General features: G+C 29.8%; 1 protein-coding gene across 2 annotated transcripts in view; it reads left to right on the top strand.

The window, feature by feature from the left end:
- Nucleotides 1-22,251, top strand: part of orb (polyadenylation element binding protein orb) — a 332,586-nt gene extending 310,335 nt beyond the window's left edge. For both annotated transcript variants that reach the window (XM_075291719.1, XM_075291720.1), the window contains 5 exons: nucleotides 14,165-14,835; nucleotides 14,913-15,096; nucleotides 19,381-19,546; nucleotides 19,617-19,836; nucleotides 21,106-22,251. In XM_075291719.1, coding sequence (XP_075147834.1) covers nucleotides 14,165-14,835; nucleotides 14,913-15,096; nucleotides 19,381-19,546; nucleotides 19,617-19,836; nucleotides 21,106-21,553 — 1,689 coding nt within the window. In that variant the 3' untranslated portion in view covers nucleotides 21,554-22,251. The remainder of the gene's footprint in view (nucleotides 1-14,164; nucleotides 14,836-14,912; nucleotides 15,097-19,380; nucleotides 19,547-19,616; nucleotides 19,837-21,105) is intronic.
- Nucleotides 22,252-24,299: the final 2,048 nt, after the last annotated feature.

The following is a 24,299-nucleotide window of genomic DNA, read 5'->3' as shown; positions in this document are numbered from 1 at the left end:
TTTTTTTTTTTGTTTTTAATTCGTTAAGTACTTTAAGAACATTCATGAGAATTGAAATTGCTTCGCCCATATTCGCTGCCTACACACATATTCGCCCATATTCGCTGCCTACACACAAAAAATTTTTCTTCTGATTCAATCACGAAATTAATTGATCCAATTAATTTTTTAATTGAAATGTCTTCAATCACAGAAATGATAGTATCATTTAAAAAACTAATTGATACTATTAATTTTTGTTTCAATGAAAAAATTTGTTGATTCAATTAAATTTTTAATTGAATATTATTTTAAAATTCAATTAAAATTTTAATTGGAAAATTTTTCGTGAAATTTTTGTCTGTGTAGCTGAAGGGACTGAAGTATTTTGAGTTTACGACGTTTGCTACTTTTTCTACATTTACGAGACGCGTATGTGACGTTTACAACTTTGCGACAGTCGGAAACCTAAAATAGCTTGATACACACTATCTCTGCTAACAACCATGCAAAAATTGGTCCATATCGGTCCATAATATATAGCTCCCATATAAACCCAGATTGGTCTTGCGGTGTTAGAATACGGTTAATACAACCATACAAAAATTGGTCAATATCGGCCCATAATTATATACAAATTATAACATTCGGTCGTTTTTAGTTTAAAAAAATATAATTTTATTTATTATTCATTTTTCAACTTATGTTTTACAATGCTGGACTTAAACTGCATGCTTAATATCTACCACCATTACTTTTCATTTCTTTTTCAATATTATCGTAGACGCAACGTTAGCTAAATTATGTTCCCATGCCGTTGCAATATATATAGAATATCGGTTTACAATTTGGGTGACCGTTGATTCAGCATTTATGAATCAGCGCGTGTATGAATCAAACAACAACAAAAATAATATAGGTATGGGGTAACATACCTTAACTCATACCTTAACTTCAAACATACAAAAAAAAATATTACAGGTATGAGATAGCATACCTTAACTCCTCCCCCTGTAAAATCAATCGTCCCGATTGTTAGAAAGTTGGGAGTTCGTTTGAGCTACAAAATCTTTGAGAAGTTTTTTCACTAGTAGAAGTTTTTGATTTGATTTCTTCATTAACTACTTTTACAATATTAACGTCTGAGTCAGATTTACTTTTGTACTTGTAAATAAATAAGCAAATTAAAAATATTAATAGGATAAATAATCCGATATTAGTAGAAAGCATTACATTTCCTTTGGTAGATATTAAATTTATTTTATCAATATTATTAGCTTGTAAACTTTTCATCAATTCTAAAGATAACACTTCTTCGACTAGTGATTTATTGGAAGACATTTGTAAAAGGGGTGGAAGGGGTTTGAAATTTGAAATTTCTTTTGAAACGAATGTTTGGTTGTCTATCTTTATTGATTCATTATGGAATTGTATTAAATATGTTCCCGATAGTTTATAACTTTTGTCTTCGGATATTTCAATGACTCCGTCAAATTTATTCAAGAAAATAGTTCCCGGATATAATTCTTCTGTTTTAGGAACGTGTTCATTATTAATAAAAATACAATTATGAGCTTTGTTTCTGAAAAGTGATGGTACACAATTATTTTCGCTTATATCTATGAGATTATCATTACTGCAAATACATAATTTATTGATCTCAGTACAATTAGTTTTGATTTCAAATATTTTGTTCTTACATTTAATTACAATATTTGTATTAATTTTTATGATTGTATTATTTTGTTTAACAGGCTTAATTAGTATTTTCTCACAATTTGTGTGGTCTATTGATGGCAAGTTAATTATATAGATTAGTGATGAGTGATCAGAAGCGATTTTAATCGTTGCGAATCCTAATGCTTCCTCTAAATTATTATATGGAAATTCTTCTACATCCAAAAACTCTTTTATTTCATTAATTTCCTTTTCAGACAGTATAAACGAATTTACTATCCCTACCTTAACCCATTGCAGAGCATATTCTATATTTGTTAGTTCGGTTTTTAAAATGTTTATTTTTGATCTTATAGAATCCTCTATAGTTCTTTGAATTTCTCCTAAGGATTGGAACGTCTTTAAAATCTTGTTCGTAGTATTAGTCAGTAGGTTTATTCTTTCTATTATATCCTTATTTATTATCCTCTGTCTTGCGTTATTTCCCAATAGTCCGTTTATCTTTTGTACTACAATATTATGATCGTCATAGTCTGGTGAACCAGCAATCCATTTCCAGGCTGATCCCAGTATATTAATTGAACGTTTGGTCCTTGGTTTAATTTTTCTTAACTGATCATTCAACTGGTCAATGTCGTGTAGTAAAAATGGTAGTATGGAACTGTTTCGTAAAATTTTCTCATGGATTTCATTTTTCAGGTTGTCAATGGTTCGTCCGTATTTGTCCAGTTCAATAATGTGAATTAGTTTAAAATTTCCGTTTTGAATTTTAGCTTGTCCTATATGGACTGTTACTAGTTGTGAAGTGGAGTAGTCTAGTATTTGCACTTCAGCTTTACAAATTGTGAAAAATATAAGCAGTAGTATCATAGAAGCCATGTTCTGAAAAAAAATTATTTTAAATATTTGATTATGTTTTAATATTGTCTTTATGAATTATTCTGTCACGAAATTTAATCTTTATCTTATTACCTAAATCTTCCTTAACTATTTGCTTTTTAAATCGTGGTAATAACTTATTCCTTTGTCCTATGATTTTCTCGTAAACCGTGTCACCTGGTTGATAAGTTTTTATTCGGTTATCATTGTTCCGTAACAACATTTTTTCTTGAGCTTTTTTTAGAATTTCTACTAAGTTGTGTTCTATCTTATTAAAAAGTATATCTGTGGGTTTACTTTGTGTGACCGAATGGATGGTTTTATTGTATTGTTGAGCTGCTCTATAGAATGTTTCTTTATCTCCCAATAAGTGAAATTCGTCCTTGATACATCTAGCTAGTTCTATTAAGGTAGAATGGACTCTTTCTACTTGTCCATTGGTTGTACTATGGCGAGGTGTGCAATAATATAGTTCAATACCTAATCTGTGCAATAAAGATTTAAACTGCGGACTACAAAAGCCTGGTTCGTTGTCGAGTGTTATTTTTTTAGCATTTGGAAAGCCCTGTAGTAATTCTAAAAGTTTTTCTCCTAGGTTAGTCTTATCTTCAATATCCTTAATTATTAAAAATTTCGAATACGAATCAATACAAGTTAGAAATTTTAATCCTTCTGCATAAAAAATGTCAACATTAAGGTACTCCCCCTCCTTGTTAGGAATTGGAGCCTCTCCAATTGGAACTTTTTGTGGATGTCTATTATATTTATTTTTATTACATATAGAACAATGCCTGATATATTCCTTAAAGTGGTCTGCCATTTTTGGCCAATAGTACTGTTTATATACTTGTTTATGGTTTTCTTTACAACTACGATGAGCTCGCGAATGTGTTTCCTTTATTATACTTTGTTGGTCGTCTTCATTTATTACATCAATAGGAAATATGCGGGTAAATACAAACTTATTTGAAAATACGCCTTTTACAGTTTCTTTAAAATCATATAAATCTTCCGGTATACAGTGTATCGCTGTCACTAAATTTGGATTGATATATTGCAAAAGAATGGATTTTAGATTTTCCCTAGTATCGTATTCAATAATATGACGAGTCCTTCCGAAGTTTACTATCATTTGATGTAATGAAAAATTTGACTTGCTTAGCAAGATTTGTTGCTTAAATTCATTTAAAGGTTTTGATGTTTCGGGAATGTTAAAATTATCACTACTTTCTGTAGAATGTTGGGTGTCCTGCAAAGAGTCTTCGTCCGAAATATTATTTAAATATTGTCGCGAAAGAGCGTCGGCTACAACGTTAGTAACACCTGGTTTGTAAATCATTTTTGGCGAAAATTCCTCAATAAAGGAACGCCATCTTTTTATTTTTGTATTGGGATTTCGAGTAGACACGGCAAAAGTTAATGGTTGGTGATCTGTATGAATTTCTATATTTGAACTACCATATAAATAATTTCTTAAATTCTTTAAAGCCCAAACAATGGCATAAAGCTCTTTTTCATTAGTCGCATAGTTGCGTTCGGTTGAATTTAAAGTTTTTGATATAAATGTAATCGGTTTACCGTCTTGGCTAAGAACAGCACCTACTGCTTCATTAGAGGCATCGGTGGTAAGGACAAATGTTTTATTAAAATCAGGTTGCACTAATTCTACCTGTTCGGAAAGTATTTTTTTCAATTTTTCAAAAGTTAACACACCTTGTTCATCTATATTGATTTCAATTCTTTTTGACATATGTTGCGATACCTTTCCATTTTCACCAGATAAATATTTTGTCAGCGGTTTTGCTATGTTCGCATAATTCTTGATAAACTTTCGATAATATCCTATCATTCCAAGAAAACTTCGCAGTTGCCTTAGTGTTTTCGGCAAAGGATATTCATTTATTGTTTCTATTTTCTTTGGATCTGTTTTTATAACGTTCTGCGCAACTACATAGCCTAAAAATTCTACTTCTTTCTCATAAAACTTCGATTTTTCCAACGAGATTTTCATGTTAGATTCCTTAAGTTTATTTATAATTATGTTCAAGTGTTCAAAATGTTCTTTTAGAGATGAGGAGTAAACAATTATGTCATCTATATAAACATGACATATTTTCCCTATAAATTCTCGCAGGATATCATCCATAGCGCGTTGGAAAATACTTGGACTATTTTTAAGCCCAAAGGGTAATCTGATAAACTCATATTTCCCGTTGTTGACGGAAAAGGCGGTTTTCTCTATGTCCTGTTCTTTCATCAAAATCTGATGGAATCCTGATTCTAGATCTATGGTAGAAAAATATTTTGCTGTACCTAAATTCGACAATATGACGTTACAGTCTGGAATCGGATATTTATCACAAACTGTTTGTTCATTTAATTTTTTATAATCTATTACCATACGCAATTTGGTGTTCCGTCTTCATTTGTTCCTTTCTTTGGCACTACCCATATCGGGGAATTATAAGGACTTTTACTTGGACGAATAATGCCGTCCTCTAGTAACCGTTTTACTTCATTATTAACAAAACTATTAGCGGAAAGTGGATAAGGATATTGCTTGCTCCATATTGGCGCTTCAGCAATTGTTCTGATCTCCGCTCTAATATCTGTTCTAAATGGCAAATTCATATCTATTCTTGAATGTAGTTTTTCTATATAACGTATAACGTTCCTTCTTAAAACGTTAATTGATTCTTTTCTTTCATCGAAAAGGTTTTCACTTTGCAACTTATTTATAAAATTTTCATTAGAATCATCATTTTCGCTTGTATTTTCACTTAAATTTTCACTTGCACTTGGTTCACAATTTATAATTTTTTCGCGGTGTTCACCACAAATAAAAATTCCTTCCTTAAAGTCCAATATAATGTTGGCCCTTTTCATAAAATTATAACCTATAAGAATATCAGCTTCTAAGTTTGATATTTCATAGAATCGCTCTTTAAAACCAAATGCTATCGCATCATAAAAATGTTCAATGATGGTAAAACCATTAATGGTTTTTACCCTCTTCTTAATAACTAGGTCCTGTCTGTTTGTTAAAACTCCAGGTTTGCAATAGCAGCTTGTTGCGCCGCTGTCAATTAAAATTCGGAGGTTCCGTCCTGTTGAGGTTGTCCTACAGATGTAGGGCAATCCTGACCTACTTCTAAAAAAGATTCCTCGTGCAGGTTGTTCATTCTTTGTGTCTTGTATTTTGGTTGAAAGCTATTTCGAGCACTATCGCTTATTGGTCTTTTAATTGTATTAAAATGATTTTGTTGTGTTTGTGGGAATCTATTGTTATAGTAAAAATGTCTTTCTTGCATTTGTGTTTCATTGCTACGGTTATATTGTGGATTTCTATTTACGATATTTAGTGAACTGCCTATTTCCATGGGTTCAGGTTTCTGTTCTGATTGGCGATTGTTAAATTGAAAATTTTGATCCTTCCGACCATGATTCGGAAAACGTAAATTATTTTGTGTCTTAAAATGGTTAAAATGGGGTTTACTGAACTGAAGTGCGAAATTTGCACGAGTTTTATTAGCTTCTAGTTCCTGAGCTTTTGCCAATGCATCAGGTAAACTATTCGGTGAGACTGAAAATAAAATATCATTTAAGGGAGAATTCAAACCTGTTATAAATACCCTGAGCGCGTATTGTCTGTTCCTGTTGTTCAGTTCCCTAGTTAGTTCAGAGTTCGTTCCGTGGGTCATTATCGTTTTGTTAATCAAGTCAGTTAATTTTTTATTTACTTCATTATAGTAAGTTATTAGTGATTGTTGTCCCTGTCTCATGATACTGAGTTCTTGTTCAATAAGATGCAAGGGTCTTTTATCTGCGTATGCGAAATCTAGTCGGCTAATGATTGCGTCAAAATTCAGTACAGTCCCGTGATTTGTCAGTGTGTCGTTAGCTTCATCTATTATCTTATTTCGAAGTATTGTCAAGGCAGAATAGTACCGTTTACTACCTCTTGTGTACAAATTCATAGAATGAGTTGCGGCCTCTCGCCAGCTAACATACGAATGTTTACCGTCAAATGTCGGCATAGACTTTACGACATCTAATGGTTCGTCACAACGGATCACATTGTTAATTTTTTCCTCTTGAAACTCACTAGCTATATCGGACGATGTTAGTTGCCCTAAACATTTGCTCAACTCCTCAATTTTGGCTAACAAAGGACTTGTTTGTGCCTTAATTAAAGCATTTACTTCTTCTGTTGTCGCCATGGTACGGGTGCTTAATGAACCGAATAATTGTGATAAATTATCAATTTCTGAATCCAGTTTTGGAAATTTTTCAACAAATTAAACTCTTTTTATTCGCAACGATTTGATCGACAGAAAGTTTTATATTCAATACAAATATATTCTATAAATGAATATGGCTTAACATTTATTTAACATAGTTTCGCACAAATTCAAAGATTATATAGTTTAATAAAATCAATATTTTAATATTTAAAACTTTCTTTTATATAAAAAGATTTTAAAAGGTCTAAATAACTTAGTAGAATAATATTAATATAAATGATAAAATTCTTACTAGTTGTAGGTGGTAATGATGACGTCGTCTTCGTGGATGCTGATGGTGTTGTCGTCTTCGCTGCTGATGATGTTGTCGTCTTGGTTTTCTTCTCTTGGGCAAAGTATTTCTTGAAGATTTAATTTTAAGGTTTCATACCACAGTATTTTTTGTAATTTTAAATTTAATTTTCAATGTTTCATCTTGTGAGATTCTTTGACACAGTCATTAATTTGTAGAAATTTTATTCAATTTATTAGTGATTCACCTCACTGTCTTAGTTTTTCTTCTCTTGGAGAGAATACTTTTTTATTTTTTCTCCTTTTTTGTTTTTAAAGGATACTTTTTTATAAAAATAATTCGCTGCACTTAGAGTTTTTTTTTTCCTTCTCTTTTTTATCAGAATAATTCACAGCACTTAGAGTTTTTTTTTCTGTGGAGAATACTTATTAAAATTTTTTCTCCTTTTTGTTTTTAAAGGATACTTTTTTATAAAAATAATTCACTGCACTTAGAGTTTTTTTTCTTCTCCTGTGGAGAATACTTATTAAAATTTTTTCCTCTTTAAAGGATACTTTTTATTACTTTAGCACTTGGGAATCACCACCGAAGTCCTTACTTGTTTTTTTTAGGACATACTATCCGATGGGCTATCCCGGTTGAGCCCCCAATTATAACATTCGGTCGTTTTTAGTTTAAAAAAATATAATTTTATTTATTATTCATTTTTCAACTTATGTTTTACAATGCTGGACTTAAACTGCATGCTTAATATCTACCACCATTACTTTTCATTTCTTTTTCAATATTATCGTAGACGCAACGTTAGCTAAATTATGTTCCCATGCCGTTGCAATATATATAGAATATCGGTTTACAATTTGGGTGACCGTTGATTCAGCATTTATGAATCAGCGCGTGTATGAATCAAACAACAACAAAAATAATATAGGTATGGGGTAACATACCTTAACTCATACCTTAACTTCAAACATACAAAAAAAAATATTACAGGTATGAGATAGCATACCTTAACTTACACGCAGAGAAGGAATATGATCACCTCAAACATGTTTTAAGAGCAAAATGTTATTTTTGTATGGTGACCATGTAACATGTTTGTACCTAAAATGTTATTTTCTCGTCAAATATAACCTGCTTGCCGAAATCAGATACATGATTTCCGATAAAATAACATGGTTGCGAAAACCATGTTACATGGTCACCATCCAAAAATAACATTTTGCTCTCAAAACATGTTTGAGGTGATCATATTCCTTCTCTGGGTGAGCCACCGTGGTGCAATGGTTAGCATGCATTTGGTACGTGGAGTTGATATGTAGTTTCCAGAAATCATGCAAAAATTGGTTCATATCAGGCCATAAGATTCGGCCTGGCCGCACTTATGTATATACGTTCTATGGAACCAGGTAGGTCCCATTGGCCAATAATGGCCCCAAAACAATTTGCCCTTTATATTGGCTGGTGAGATTTATCCTTGTAATTTTTTCCTATAGCTCTAATTTATGGGGATCACACCCAAAAATGGATCGACACAAGGAAATTTAAATGCTATTTCAATTTCCAATAAAATTCTCCACTTAAAATTCACCCAGATTATTGAAATGATTCCATGTGAAGAGTAAAGTTTTAGTTTATTTGACAGTATCGGCTTCGGCCAAAAATCGATAATCGGCCACGAATCGGCTTTCGGCGTTAAGAAGCCGATTAACCGAATCCGAAGCTTTTTGAATAAGTTGTTTCATATTGAATTGTGCAACTGATGAATTTGTCTTAGTCAAAACACCCAGTACAAATAAAACGTAAAAAATTATAAAAAAAATCCTTTTTTGTCATTATAATATCAAACTACTGGACCTAATTACCTTTTATTGTTGTATTTATGAATTTGTTGAAAAAAAATATTCTTTAAGTTGAAGAAAATAATCGGCTTCGGTCGATTATTGCTTTTTTGCCGAACATCGGCTTCGACCAAAAAAACCCGCTTCGGTCGACCTCTACTCTCTCTTCCCGATTCAATATTTGACTCAATGATAAATAATTTAACCGTGTAAAATTCCAGTAACTTTTTCGGCTAATCATTTATCGTGAACATTTAAATAACGGTTAATCGAATAATCAAAAATCATTTACACGATACTTTTGTTCATTTCCAACCAACATAGAATCCATGAATTCCAAGGCACTGGAGCTCCATGGTGCGTATGTTTTACACAAATTACAATACACATACGAACCCTATGACTGTTTACACTGTGACGCAATATTCAACTTTTTGAATAGAAACAAAAAATCACTTATCTCAGCGAAAGCAGTTTTCGATTTTGAGCACTTTTTGTTGCAAATTTCTTCGATTTTTCGCATGGACATATCTCGAAAAATGTTGTGAATTTGCAGTCTTCAACCAAGTTGTAGCTCTTGACTTGACCAACAAAAATTCTGAATATACTATAAAATATGAAATTATATCACAATGGACTGAATAGTCCAAGTGAGCCTGACAATAAATCGAGCTAACACTTTAACCCAACCTATGCTCAAAACCGCAAAAAATCCGAAAAATTGCCACTTTTTTCGCCGATTTTTTTCTACAGTTCGGGAACTATTGAACCTTATACCAAACAATCAAGGGAAGAAATGTAGCCTATAAAATTATGAACAACTTTCTAAATGCGTATTTAAGTACGCATTTATTTTATTGTTTCGTATATAAAACACGAAAAAAAAATTAAGTTGCAAACCTGTTTGTCATGTAGTAGTCGTATGAACTTGTTATGTACAAGAAAGTTGTTCATAATTTTATATGCTACATTTCATCACTTGATTGTTTTGTAAAAGGTTCAATACTTCAAGAGCCGAGTCAAGAGATACATCTTGGCTGAAGAAAAGTGCTAAAAATCGAATTTGGCGAAAAAGCTATAGTCGGTCAAAAAAAAAAAACGAACGGCAACCAATCTAGCAATATTCAGAAATTACTTTTCTCCTCTCATCAAGTACTTTCGGTTGGGATAAATTATTTTTTAATGGATTTTTTATGTTGCATTATGTTATTATTAAGTGCATTTTTGAATATTCCATTTCTTCCCAATATGTATATGAATATTTCTGAATGTTTCTGCTCTAAGTACTTTCGCCGTAATCTCAAATTCTGTTCGGAATTGGTTTTAAAATGGAGGTCCCTTGTTATAGAGCTAAACATAAAATCTTTTGATTTTACAAAAGACGGAATAGTCGAAATTAATCCAAAAGATTTTTTATTTTTCAATTTGATCCGATAGTCGAACCATTTCATTTAGTCCATTTTCATAAACTTGGTCAAATTTATCCGTTCATTCTAAGCTGATGGGCTCTTCTAGTTGATCTTATTACTTACGTTAGAGTACCATCTATACGACCATGAAGAAAAACAATTTTTTTTTCAATGGTTTGCACTTTTCCGGCGGAAAAGGGTCAATGTGAAACATGATTTTTTTTTTTGAAAATTTGCCCTGTTTACTTTTTATTGTTAGAGACAACTTTGTCAACATTTTATTTCTATAAAAAATTTGGTCAACATTTTATTTCTAATGAAAATTTTGTCACCATTTTATTCCTAGAGATAATTTTCTCAAAATTTTATTTCTATAGAAAAATTTCTCAAAATTTTAATTCTGTTCAGTGTAGTCCACTTTGGATTGAATGAATTACCCGAATTTATTCTCATAATTGGTTGATAGTTTTGCTGCAAGTAACAGGTTGGCTGATAAGTCCCCAGTCTAACAAAGAAAAACACATTTTTTTTGTCAAAATTCGTTTTTAATATTCAACGTAGTTCCCTTCAAGAGCGATACAACGATTATAACGACCTTCCAATTTTTTGATACCATTTTGGTAGTACTCCTTCGGTTTTGCCTCAAAATAGGCCTCAGTTTCGGCGATCACCTCTTCATTGCAGCCATGCATCCTTTTGAGGTCTGAGAACAAGAAAAAGTCGCTGGGGGCCATATCTGGAGAATATGGTGGGTGGGGAATCAATTCGAAGCACAATTCATGAATTTTTGCCATCGTTCTCAATGACTTGTGGCACGGTGCGTTGTCTTGGTGGAACAACACTTTTTTCTTCTTCATATGGGGCCGTTTTGCCGCTATTTCGACCTTCAAACGCTCCAATAACGCCATATAATGGTCACTGTTGATGGTTTTTCCCTTCTCAAGGTAATCGATAAAAATTATTCCATGCGCATCCCAAAAAACAGAGGCCATTACTTTGCCAGCGGGCTGTTGAGTCTTTCCACGCTTCGGAGACTGTTCATCGGTCGCTGTCCACTCAGCCGACTGTCGATTGGACTCAGGAGTGTAGTGATGGAGCCATGTTTCATCCATTGTCACATATCAACGGAAAAACTCGACTGCATTAACAGCTGCAAACACCGCTCAAAATCATCAACACGTTGTTGTTTTTGGTCAAATGTGAGCTCGCGGCACCGATTTTGCACATAGCTTCCGCATATCCAAATATTGATGAATGATATGACCAACACGTTCCTTTGATATCTTTAAGGCCTCTGCTATCTCGATCAACTTCATTTTACGGTCATTCAAAATCATTTTGTGGATTTTTTTGATGTTTTCGTCGGGCGTCCACTGCGTTCACCGTCCTCCGTGCTCATTTCACCACGCTTGAATTTTGCATACCAATCAATTATTCTTGATTTCCCTGGGGCAGAGTCCGGAAACTCATTATCAAGCCAAGTTTTTGCTTCCATCGTATTTTTTCCCTTCAGTAAACAGTATTTTATCAAAACACGAAATTCCATTTTTTTCACAATAACAAAAATTGCTTCACAAAAGACGCTCTATCTCACAAACTAATTGACTTACAGACGTCAAATTTTGATACGAATCATTTGAAGGTTTGTAAAATTAAAATATATGAAAATAATATGCATTTAATACTTGCGACGCCATCTATGTGCCAGACCGGGAACTTATCAGCCAACCTGTTAGAGGATGCTGATGAGGAATCTGGTAATTCCGAAACTGCTGTACATCCAACCATCTTGCAGTCTATAGGGCTTTGCCCAAATAAATTTGACAAGCATACTTTTCCTCTGTTGGTTAAGCTACACTTGTAGTTTAGTCAATGTATGGTTTTAAGCTGAGATCAAAAACAACAAAATTGATTGAAGAGAAACCAACAATAACAAACAAAACTAATTTTATCTCTAAAGAACATTTTGTCACCATTTTATTCTAGAGAAAATTTTCTCAAAATTTTATTTCTATAGAAAATGTTATTTCTATAGATAATTTTCTCAAAATTTTATTTCAATAGAAAATTTTCTCAAAATTATATTTCTATAGATAATTTTCTCAAAATTATATTTCTATAGAAAATTTTCTTAAAATTTTATTTCTATAGAAAATTTTCTCAAAATTATATTTCTATAGAAAATTTTCTTAAAATTTTATTTCTATAGAAATTTTTGTTAAAAAAAAATATTTCTATAGCATATTTTGTCAACATTTTATTTCTATAGGATATTTGGTCAACATTTTATTTCTATAGAAAATGTTCTCAAAATTTTATTTCTATAGACATTTTTTAATCAAAATTCTCAACATTTTATTTCTGTAGGATATTTTGTCAAAATTTTATTTCTATAGAAAATGTTCTCAAAATTTTATTTCTATGAGTATATAAAATTTTCTCAAGATTTTATTTCTGTAGACAATTTTCTCAAAATTTTATTTCTACCCGTGTAAAAATTGGTGGATCTAGCCAGATTTTATTAGATCTCCTGCCATATCTGATTAGATATGGTAGTATTTGTAGGCAGATCTGGACAGATCCGAAAAATAGTAATATCTGATCAGATCTAATTCTAAAGGAATTAGATCTGACCAGATCTCAAATTTGGCCCACATTTAACTATATCTAATTTGATATAATTAGATGTTAATATATCTAATTATATATAATTTTATCTACAAATTTCCAAAATTATTGAAATTACAGTAATTAATAAAAAAGATTTATTTTATGGTTTTATAATGAAAAGAGTATTTAATATCCCAGCAAAAAAATTTGGAAGTTCTTCCGAAGGCACAACTTTAAAAGCACTTCCAGAAGATGCACTCCCAATGAGGAAGTTCTTTTAATTCAATTTTTTATAACTTGGGTTTTTCATACTTTTAATGGGTAATTTTAACTTTTTTGTTTGTTTCAAATAGGTTAAAAACGGAGTAAGAATTCATAAAATGGTGCAAACCATTTAAATTTTGTCGAAAAAAATGCTAAATCCAATCTGAAAAAATTGTGAATTTTTGAAAATATTTGAGGTCAAACGTTTCCGACAAGCGTTAGAATCCATTAAAAATTATAAAAATGTATAAAAATTATTTATTTGAGAAAATATCACAGAATTTTTTAATTTACATCCAAAACATTGAATTCGGATCACACCTAAAGAAGTGATGCAAATTCAGTGCAACGGCTGTTGAAATGGAGGACTTCCGTCCTATGACAAGCCTATGTTAAATTCAACGCTTCTGCGTCAATTTTGCACCACTTCCGGATCCAAAAAGAACATTTTCATTACTTTTTTGGCAACGCTTGTTTTGCTGGGAGGTCATTGAACAGGTAGTCAGATTAAAACCTGGAACTATTTTAGCTCTTTAACAGAAAACTAATCAAGAAAAATTTATACGGTAAAATTCTGTATATGCTGCAAAGGCTCTTGAATAGGTTCAACTAAGTTTTCTTTTTCTTTTATTCATTTTTGTTGTCTTAAGGTGTATTTTACTAAAAGCTTTCTTATTTAATAGAGCCCGCCTAAAGGCGGGATTGGTTATCTTCTAATTTGTGATATGACTCTTTAGTAAAGAAAATAAATTTTATAAAGGTCCTCCCTCTTTAGTCACTTTTAGGATACATTTTGCAATTGTCTGAACTCTCGTCCAGATCTGCTCACTCAAGTTAAGCCAAAACCTAAATCAAAACCAAACAATCAACCAAAAATCTTAATTAAGTTAAAGAATTTAAGGATTTTTACTTTCACTACTCTCACACAAATGTTTCTAATCACTAGCATCCCTTTTTGCCATTCCACAGAAATTCCTAAATGTGGCTTCCAACAATCATCAGACACCACAATTGCCACAGAAGCTACAACAAGAACATTTTCAAATACAAAATCTGCAGCAACAACACCAACAACAACAGCGTCAAAAACAGCACCAGCAAGACCAATACACATCGGAATTTGAAAATACCAACAATCGCAATTCACCTGCTACAAATCTATTCGACGAACAGAATCTGGAAAATTTCGAAGCTCTCTCGGCATTCGATATGGAATTGACCAAATTGCAAGCCTTAAACGCTGTAACCTTGCTGCAAGCACAGCAGCAACAGGTGCCACTATTGCAAAATCTACTGCAAACCTACAATACCATCAATCAATTACAAAATTGGCAGTTGCAACAACATCAACAACAGCAACAACATCAAGTGGTGGCCACAGTGCCACCTCTCTTGAGTAATGGCAACAGTGTTGCTAATGGCCTTAGTATCAATGGCTCTGATGCGTATTTGGATCGTGTAGCTAAATTTTATCGTGGCTCTGCTGCCTTCTGTGAACCAACGTGCACCTGGAGTGGTCAGCTGCCACCACGCTCTCATCGTCTTTATCAATTTTCACCTAAAGTATTTTTGGGTGGTATACCCTGGGATATAAGCGAACAGTCATTGATACAAATATTCAAGCCATTTGGACAAATTAAGTAAGAATGAGAAAGCAGATAAAAAGTGGGATTTTATTTAATTTTTCTTTTTTGGAAATTTTTATCTTTTTTCATAGAGTCGAATGGCCTGGCAAGGAACAACAAGCTGCTCAACCCAAGGGTTATGCCTATATTATTTTCGAATCGGATAAACAGGTGAAAGCTTTACTTTCAGCCTGTGCTGTTCAATCGGATGATCCTCAGAGTGGAGGTGGAATTTTCTTTTTCAAAATTTCCTCAAGGCGTATTAAGGCTAAAGATGTGAGTATATACAAAAAAAAATAAAATCACTTACAATAGGAGCTTCAGAGTAGTCGACAGAAAATAAAATTTTTGCAAAAAAGAAAAACCTTTTTCAAACATTTTTCTATAGCACAAAATTTTTAACAAATTTTTCTATAGAAATAAAATTTTGACAAAATTTTCTATAGAAACAAAAATTGACAAAATTTTTTATAGAAACAAAAATTGACAAAATTTTCTATAGAAATAAAATTTTGTAAAAATGTGTGAAAATTTCTAACGAAGTAAAATTTTGAGAAAATTTCCTATAGAAACAAAATGTTGACAAAAATTTCTATAGATATAAAATTATGACCAAATCTTCTATAGAAATAAAAGTTTGGGAAAATTTTCTACAGAAATAAAATTTTGGTAAAATTTTTCATAAAAATAAAAATTTGAGAAAAAATTCCGAAGAAATAAATTTACTATAGAAATGAATTTTTGTGAAAATTTTCTAAAAAAATGAAGTTTTGTGAAATTTTTCTATAGAAATAAAGTTTTGTGAAAATTTTCCACAGATATAAAATTTTGTGAAAATTTTTTATAAAAGTAACATTTTGACAACATTTTCTATAGAAATAAATTTTTGACAAAATTTTCTTTTCCTTTGTTGGATAAGCTACTCTTTTAGTTTAGTCAACGCAATGGTTTTTAAGCTATAGAAATAAATTTTTGACAAAAATTTCTATAGAAATAAAATTTTGAATAAATTTTCTATAGTTATACAATAATGACAAAATTTTCTATTGAAATAAATATTTTACAAAATTTTCTATAGAGTTAAAATTTTGAAAAAAATTTCTGTAGAATTAAAATGTTGACAAAATTTTCTATAAAAATTTGCTATAGAAATAAAATTTTGATAAAAATTTCTATAGAAATAAAATTTTGACAAAAATTTCTATAGAAATACAATTTTCTCTAGAAATAAAATGTTGACAAATTTTTCTATTGAAATAACATTTTGACAAATTTTTCTATAGAAATTATATTTTGACAAGATTTTTATAGAAATAAAATTTTGACAAAATTTTCTATAGAAATACAATTTTGTGAAAATTTTTTATTGAAATGAAACTTTGAAAAAAGAAAAGAAATAAAATTTTGAAAAAAATTTACAATGAAATAATTTTTTTTTTGAGAAATTTTTCTATAGAAACAAAATTTTGAGAAAATTTTCTATACAAATAAAATTTTGTGAAAATTTTCTATAGAAATAAAATGTTGACAACTTTTTCTATAGAAATACAATTTATATTGAAATACAACTTTTTTTGAGCAATTTTTCTGTAGAAATAATGGCTTAAGAAAATTGTCTATAGAAATAAAATTTTGACAAAATTTTTTATAGAAATAAAATTTTGACTAAATTTTCTATAGAAATAAAATTTTGACAAAATTTTCTATAGAAATAAAATGTTGACAAAATTTTCTATAGAAATAAAATGTTGACAAAACTTTCTATAGAAATAAAATTTTGACAAAATTTTCAATAGAAATAAAATTTTGACAAAATTTTGTATAGATATAAAATTTTAACAAGATTTTCTTTAGAAATAAAATTTTGTGAAAATGTTCTATTGTAATGAAAAAAAAATAAAACTTTGAAAAAATTTATATTGAATTAAAACTTTTTTTTTGAGATAAAAATTTGTGAAATTTTTCTTTAGAAATAAAATGTTGACAAAATTTTCTATAGAAATAAAATGTTGACAAAATTTTCTATAGAAATAAAATGTTGACAAAATTTTCTATAGAAATAAAATTTTGACAAAATTTTCTATAGAAATAAAATATTGACAAAATTTTCTATAGAAATAAAATTTTGACAAAGTTTCTATAGAAATAAAATTTTAACAAAATTTTCTATAGAAATAAAATTTTGACAAATTTTTCTATGGAAATAAAATTTTGACAAAATTTTCTATAGAAATAAAATTTTCTATAGAAATAAAATTTTGACAAAAAATTCTATTCTATAGAAATTAAACTTTGAAAAAATTTTCTATAGATATAAAATTTTAACAAAATTTTCTATAAAATAAAAGTTTGATAAAACTTTCTATAGAAATAAAATTTTGAGAAAATTTGCTATAAGAATAAAGAAAAAATAAAATATTGGTTCACATACAATAAGAGAGATCATCATATATAATATTGCATATATACAAATAAAATTTTGTGAAAATTTTCTATAGAAATAAAATGTTGACAACTTTTTCTATAGAAATACAATTTATATTGAAATAAAACTTTTTTTGAGAAATTTTTCTATAGAAATAATGGCTTGAGAAAATTGTCTATAGAAATAAAATTTTGACAAAATTTTTTATAGAAATAAAATTTAGACTAAATTTTCTATAGAAATAAAATTTTGACAAAATTTTTCTATAGAAATAAAATGTTGACAAAATTTTCTATAGAAATAAAATGTTGACAAAATTTTCTATAGAAATAAAATTTTGACAAAATTTTCTATAGAAGTAAAATTTTGACAAAATTTTCTATAGAAATAAAATTTTGACAAAATTTTATATAGAAATAAAATTTTGACAAAATTTTGTATAGATATAAAATTTTAACAAGATTTTCTTTAGAAATAAAATTTTGTGAAAATTTTCTATTGTAATGAAAAAAATAAAACTTTGAAAAAATTTATATTGAATTAAAACTTTTTTTTTTTTTTAGATGAAAATTTGTGAAATTTTTCTTTAGAAATAAAATGTTGACAGCATTATTCATAGAAATAAAATTTTGACAAAATTTTCTATAGAAATAAAATTTTGACAAAATTTTCTATAGGAATAAAATTTTGACAAAAATTTCTATAGAAATAAAATTTTGACATAAATTTTCTATAGAAATAAAATTTTGACAAAGTTTCTATAGAAATAAAATTTTAACAAAATTTTCTATAGAAATAAAATTTTGACAAAATTTTCTATGGAAATAAAATTTTGACAAAATTTTCTATAGAAATAAAATTTTCTATAGAAATAAAATTTTGACAAAAATTTCTATTCTATAGAAATTAAACTTTGAAAAAATTTTCTATAGATATAAAATTTTAACAAAATTTTCTATAAAATAAAAGTTTGATAAAACTTTCTATAGAAATAAAATTTTGACAAAATTTGCTATAAGCATAAAGAAAAAATAAATTATTGGTTTACATACAATAAGAGAGATCATCATATATAATATTGCAAATACTGAAATAGGGTTAAAAAATAAAATAATAAAACATTTCTTTGTAAGAAAAAAACGTTTTTTCAAACTAACCACAAAACTAACAAATTTTTGGCATCTCTGAACTTCTCGAACCCAAAAGCGTACCACAGAGACTCGTATCTGTTGATTACTTTACTTTCCTCTGTTGTTTAAAGCCTTTGATATGATGAGCCATACCACCCTCCTCCACCCTAAGAGATGGTTGGCTAACTGTATGGATGGTAGACAATCCTATGTGGAATTTAGAGGGAAGATGTCTTTGTCCAGGAGGAATAAACAGGGCATACCTCACGGCGATGTATTGTCCCCCTTCTTTTTTATTTTTACCATATGACGACCCATGCAGACGATTCTATAGTTGCGCGAGGTAGAGATATGGGGACATTTATGAGAAGATTTATGACTACCACTTAGGGACTCCTTTCTCGAAAGTCCCCAAAATTGACAGAAACCTTAATCACGTCATGAACCTGGAGCTCAAGATGTTTGGAGTAGAGATAGGATTCTACCAGTATCCAGGGGAAATATAAGGAGTACGACGTGAGTGAATTTTTACTCAGGCTCACACACTTTCGCACTCCGTATAAGCTAGACCCAATGGAGGTATAGGGGAATACTGCTTTAGGGCGAAATACAGTAACAGTATCTGCAGCATGAATCCAAACGACGGAATAAGGATGGCTTTGGTGGCTGTTCACACGGTAGTGTTTCAATAGACAAACTCTTACCAACAGTGCAGCAGCGACGATGGGAGGGATGGCAGATACTATCTGGTTCTCCTCTGCCTTCTGAAACCAAGATGAATCCCCGAAGTGTGGACGTTAGCCACACATCATAACTTCGCGTGAACTGCGAACCCAAAAAGCCTCAACCTATCTACTCACGCAGTCTAACCAGTCGGCTTCCTCGAACTGACGATTCTTCCATTATTCATTAATACGTATAATTTTCAGGGCTACAACAACCATCACATGGTGGAGGGATATTAAAATTAGAAAAGAACTTAACTTAATTTTCTTTATATTTCAGGTTGAAGTTATTCCTTGGCTTATTGGTGATTCGAATTATGTGAAATCAACTTCACAGAAATTGGATCCCACCAAAACTGTTTTCGTTGGTGCCTTGCATGGCAAATTGAATGCTGAAGGTTTGGCCCAAATTATGGATGATTTATTCGATGGAGTTTTATATGCTGGTAAGTTTATAGAGTTCCTTTCATGACATTGGCTAATACCAAATGTATTTGTAATTTTTCTTTTTTTTAGGTATCGATACGGATAAATACAAATATCCCATTGGTTCAGGCCGTGTCACCTTTAATAATAATCGCTCGTATATGAAAGCCGTCTCGGCAGCATTCATTGAAATTCGTACACCAAAGTTTACCAAAAAAGTGCAAATCGATCCATATCTTGAAGATTCGCTATGTTCAATATGTGGAGTACAACACGGACCATATTATTGTAGGGAGTTATCATGTTTTAGGTAAGTTTTTAAAGATACATACATAAAAGCAAGGTTTTTCCCCGGAATCCCGTTCCCGGGAATACGCTATTTTTCTCTCCTGCTGTGCCAGGAATTAAAAAAAAAATTATTTCTATAGAAAATTTTGTCAAAATTTTATTTCTGTAGAAAATTTTATTTCTATAGAAAATTTTGTCAAATTTTTATTTATGTAGAAAATTTTGTCAACATTTTATTTCTATAGAAAATTTTGTCAAAATTTTATTTCTACAGAAAATTTTAACAAAATTTTATTTATATAGAAAATTTTTAAAAAATTTTATTTATATAGAAATTTTTGCCAAAATTTTATTTCTATAGAAAATTTTGTCAACATTTTATTTCTATAGAAAATTTTTAAAAAATTTTATTTCTTAGAAATTTTTGTCAAAATTTTATTTCTATAGAAAATTTTGTAAAAATTTCAAAATTTTGTCAATTTTCATTTCTATAGAAAATTTTATTTCTATAGAACATTTTGTCATTTCTATAGAAAATTTTGTCAAAATTTCATTTCTATAGAAAATTTTATCAAAATTTTATTTCAATAGAAAATTTTTTTGTATCGAAATTTTTTACCAAATTTTATTTCTATAGAAAATTTTATCAAAATTTTATTGCTATAGAAAATTTTTGTCACAATTGTATTCCTATAGAAATTATTTTCAAAATTTTTTTTTTCCATTATTTTTTTTTCCAAGAATTTATTTCTATAGAAAATTTTGTCAAAATGTTCTTTCTATAGAACATTTTGTCAAAATATTATTTCTATAGAAAATTTTGTCAAAATTTCATTTCTGTAGAAAATTTTGTCAAAATTTCATTTCTATAGAAAATTTTGTCAAAATTTTATTTCTATAAACAAAAATCTACTAAAACATCAAGAATTCTGCCAATCTTCCAAATAGTAAAAAATCTATCATTTATGGTAGAATTCCACAAACCGTAGTGCCAGTAAATGTAGCATCTTACATTTAAAAGTGAGTTGCCTCTTCAATATATCCTTAAAGAGATAAAGAGGCTATATTTTTAACACGGCACACTTTTCTTTCAGTGTGACTTTTGTGATCAAAATTGTTCTTTTTTAATTTCTTATTCTTAATCGAAATTACGAAAACATAATCATTGGCCAAATTCACTAATTTTTATCTGCCTCTTTGCAATCATAGATGTTTACAACAACAAACCAAGCAAACTCATAAATTAAACATAAAAAAACTAAATTTTTTTGCATAATATTTACCATTACAGATACTTCTGTCGCACTTGTTGGCAATGGCAACATTCAACAGATGCCGTTAAATATCACAAGCCATTGACTAGAAATTCGAAATCTCAAACTTTGGTGGGTATTGGACCGGCCTCTTCGACCACATCGTTGTCATCATTAAATTCCCAACCCAATTTAAGTTATGGTCAAACATCGCAACAACAAATGCAGACACTCATGGGCCAAACTCAAACGCACTCGGACACGACAACTGTTCAGCAGCAGCAACAGTTGCAACAACAAAATCATCAACCACATCAAAACCAGCATAACCATCATCATCATCAACTGCAACAGCAACAAGCTGCCTTGCAATTACAGCAACCATCTGTACCACCTCCACCATCATCATCATCATCCTCATCACAGCCACCTTCATCGGTTGCACCGCAACAAATTCAGACCATACAAAATGCTTTTCATTTGTAAATGGAGGTGGAAGGGCTAGTCAACCAACTAAACTACCACACACAAAACCCCATGCCATAGAGAAGATATTGAAATAATAATGAAATGGTTTGGCCACATTGGTTGATGGTTGGTTAACACAAAGAGGAGGTCATAATTTCATAGCCTGTCTGTAAAGATTTATGGACTTTTTTTATTAAGAAAAAATTTTGTTTTTTTTTTTCTTGAATCAAAAACATTTTTTTGTTTTGTTTTTGAAATTCATATACATCTTATGAGGAAATCTGTTTAGGTTTTGTAATTTTATTTATTTTGTGTTCTAAGGAAACGGAAATAGGTCTTCTTGGAAGACCTCTCTCTAGCACAAACTCATACACACGTACGCTCCTCATCACTCATTGTTGTATTTATAAACACATATCAGCATCATTTTGTATTCCAGAGAAAAAGAGAGAGGGAGAGCGAAAATGAGAGATGAAGACTATCAATTAAATGTTTTAAATAACCGCAAAGGTCTTTTTTAAACTAAAGAGATTTTAGAAAACGGTTCAAAATTTTTTTTAAAAATCCAAAACCTAAAGTCCCTTTACACAAATTTAAAAAATATATAGAGAAAATGTGAAAAAAATTTTAGAATTATTTTTCCAAGACCTCAGCTTGATTGTCATAGTTTGTTAAATATTTTTCGTTTTGATGTTGTTTTATCAATTCTCTGCTATTATCTAGAAATTCTTTAGATAATTTCTATTTAATTTAGCTTAAAAATGTCCAGAAAAAATGCATTTGGAATTTGAAATTTTTTTGTTTGTGGGCAACCAATAACAACATTTGCCCGGGTCATTTATAGAAAATTTCAATTTTTTTGTAAACAGAAATTCTAAAAAAAATTGTTTAATTTTTTCCAAATGATCCTAAATGTTGCTTATGATGCCCTTGTCTCTTTTTTTGTCCCTGAATTATTTATTGTGATTTAATTTTATTTTTGTTTTTTTTTTTTCGTTATATACATATTGTTATTTATTTTTTGTTTTTCTTTTTTTTATTTACCTAAATCATAGAGAATAAGATATTTAATTTAGAAATTTTTATAGATAATTTATTTGCATTTGTTATTAATTTATTTCTTAAATTTCTTTTTGTTCCTATTTTTTATTCCTTATTTTGAGAGTTGCAAAATTTTATTTCTGATTTGTAAATTGTGTGTATGTGAAGAGGATATTTGTTTATTTTTTCTATATAGATTTATATATATTTATAAATCATTCTTATTTATATTTGCCATATTTATATTTATTATTTTTTCGCATTTATTTGTAAAATTGTTGAAAACACATTTAATTTTGTTTATTATTTTCTATGCAAATATAGATTATTTTGTGTTTATTAAAAATCAAAGAAAAAGTGTTTTATATACGAAAAGTTTAAAAAAAAGGAAATCCATGTAAGAGAAGCTAGAGTCACATTCGAAATGAGTTTAAAAAAATAGTTTTTCTAGGAGCCACCGTGGTGTAATGGTTAGCATGCCCGCCTTGCATACACAAGGTCGTGAGTGCAATTCCTGCTTCGACCGAACACCTCAGTAATGCTGTTGACATTTCTCTAAGTTGTTTCACTGCAATGTGCAACGCCGTTCGGACTCGGTTATAAAAAGGAGGTCCCTTGTCATTGAGTTTAACATGGAATCGGGCAGCACTCAGTGATAAGAAAGAAGTTCACCACTGTGGTATCACAATGGACTGAATAGTCTAAGTGAGCCTGATATCGGGCTGCCACCTAACCTAATCTAACCTTGTCACTCTAGAGAAGTTATCATTTAAAGATATGTGAGAGGTTTTATCGCTTTTCAGATGGACTAGTAATATTTCTTGGTATATAATGCCCAACAAACTTCTAGAAAACAAGTAAAAAAATTTTAAAATTTTCGTAATGAAACTTTTACATCCGTGGTCACGCGATTGCCACTCGAGTCGAAAAATAGCCTACCAACATTTTAAGAAAATTCTACCAAATACAAAAAAATCTCATAATGGAGTTTTTCTATCAAATTTTGGTGGTTGATAGGATAAAAATACGATTTTGTGCACGTAACAGCGATAGCGATTATTTTTTTGGGTGTACAAATATTTTTTGAATTGTAAATGTGTCGAAAGTTTAGTGAACGATTTTAGCTTGCGTTTATAAGTGAAGGTTACTAATTCTACAAACAGGGACAACTTACAATTTGGCATAACATGGGCTTTGATAGTCTAGTCTGGGGCTGTATAAAAATGACCTGTCTCGACAATTAAAATTTTTATGGTAGATTTTTGCAAAATCTACCAAAAAACTAAGAATTCTACCAAACTACCGAAGAATAAAAAATCTACTCTTTTTGGTAGAATTCTTCCAACTGAGGCAACCATGCATATGAATCTATATCGGGAGCTATATTTAAATCTGAACCGTTTTTGACCAACTTTTACATGTACAAGTCCTCAAAGTACCACCAAGATGGTTAAAAAGGGGGAAATTTTAAATTTTCACCAGTTTTAAAAACTTTTGCCGCTACTTTTTCAAAATTACCAACATTTTATTTTTTGAGTTGAATATACTAATATCAAATACAAACCAAATTCAAAAAAGAATTGAAATTCAACGATATATTTTTTTGTTACAAGCCCTCAAAGTAACACCCAGATGGTCACATAAGGGAAAAAATTTACAAAATGATGGTACTTTTTCAAAATTAGCAAAATGTTATGTTTTGAATAGAAAACTCACAAAAAAA

Source organism: Haematobia irritans, chromosome 1, assembly GCF_050003625.1.
Source record: "Haematobia irritans isolate KBUSLIRL chromosome 1, ASM5000362v1, whole genome shotgun sequence".
In the NCBI taxonomy this organism is placed as follows: Eukaryota; Metazoa; Arthropoda; class Insecta; order Diptera; family Muscidae; genus Haematobia; species Haematobia irritans.
This window is presented reverse-complemented; position numbering and strand designations above follow the sequence as displayed.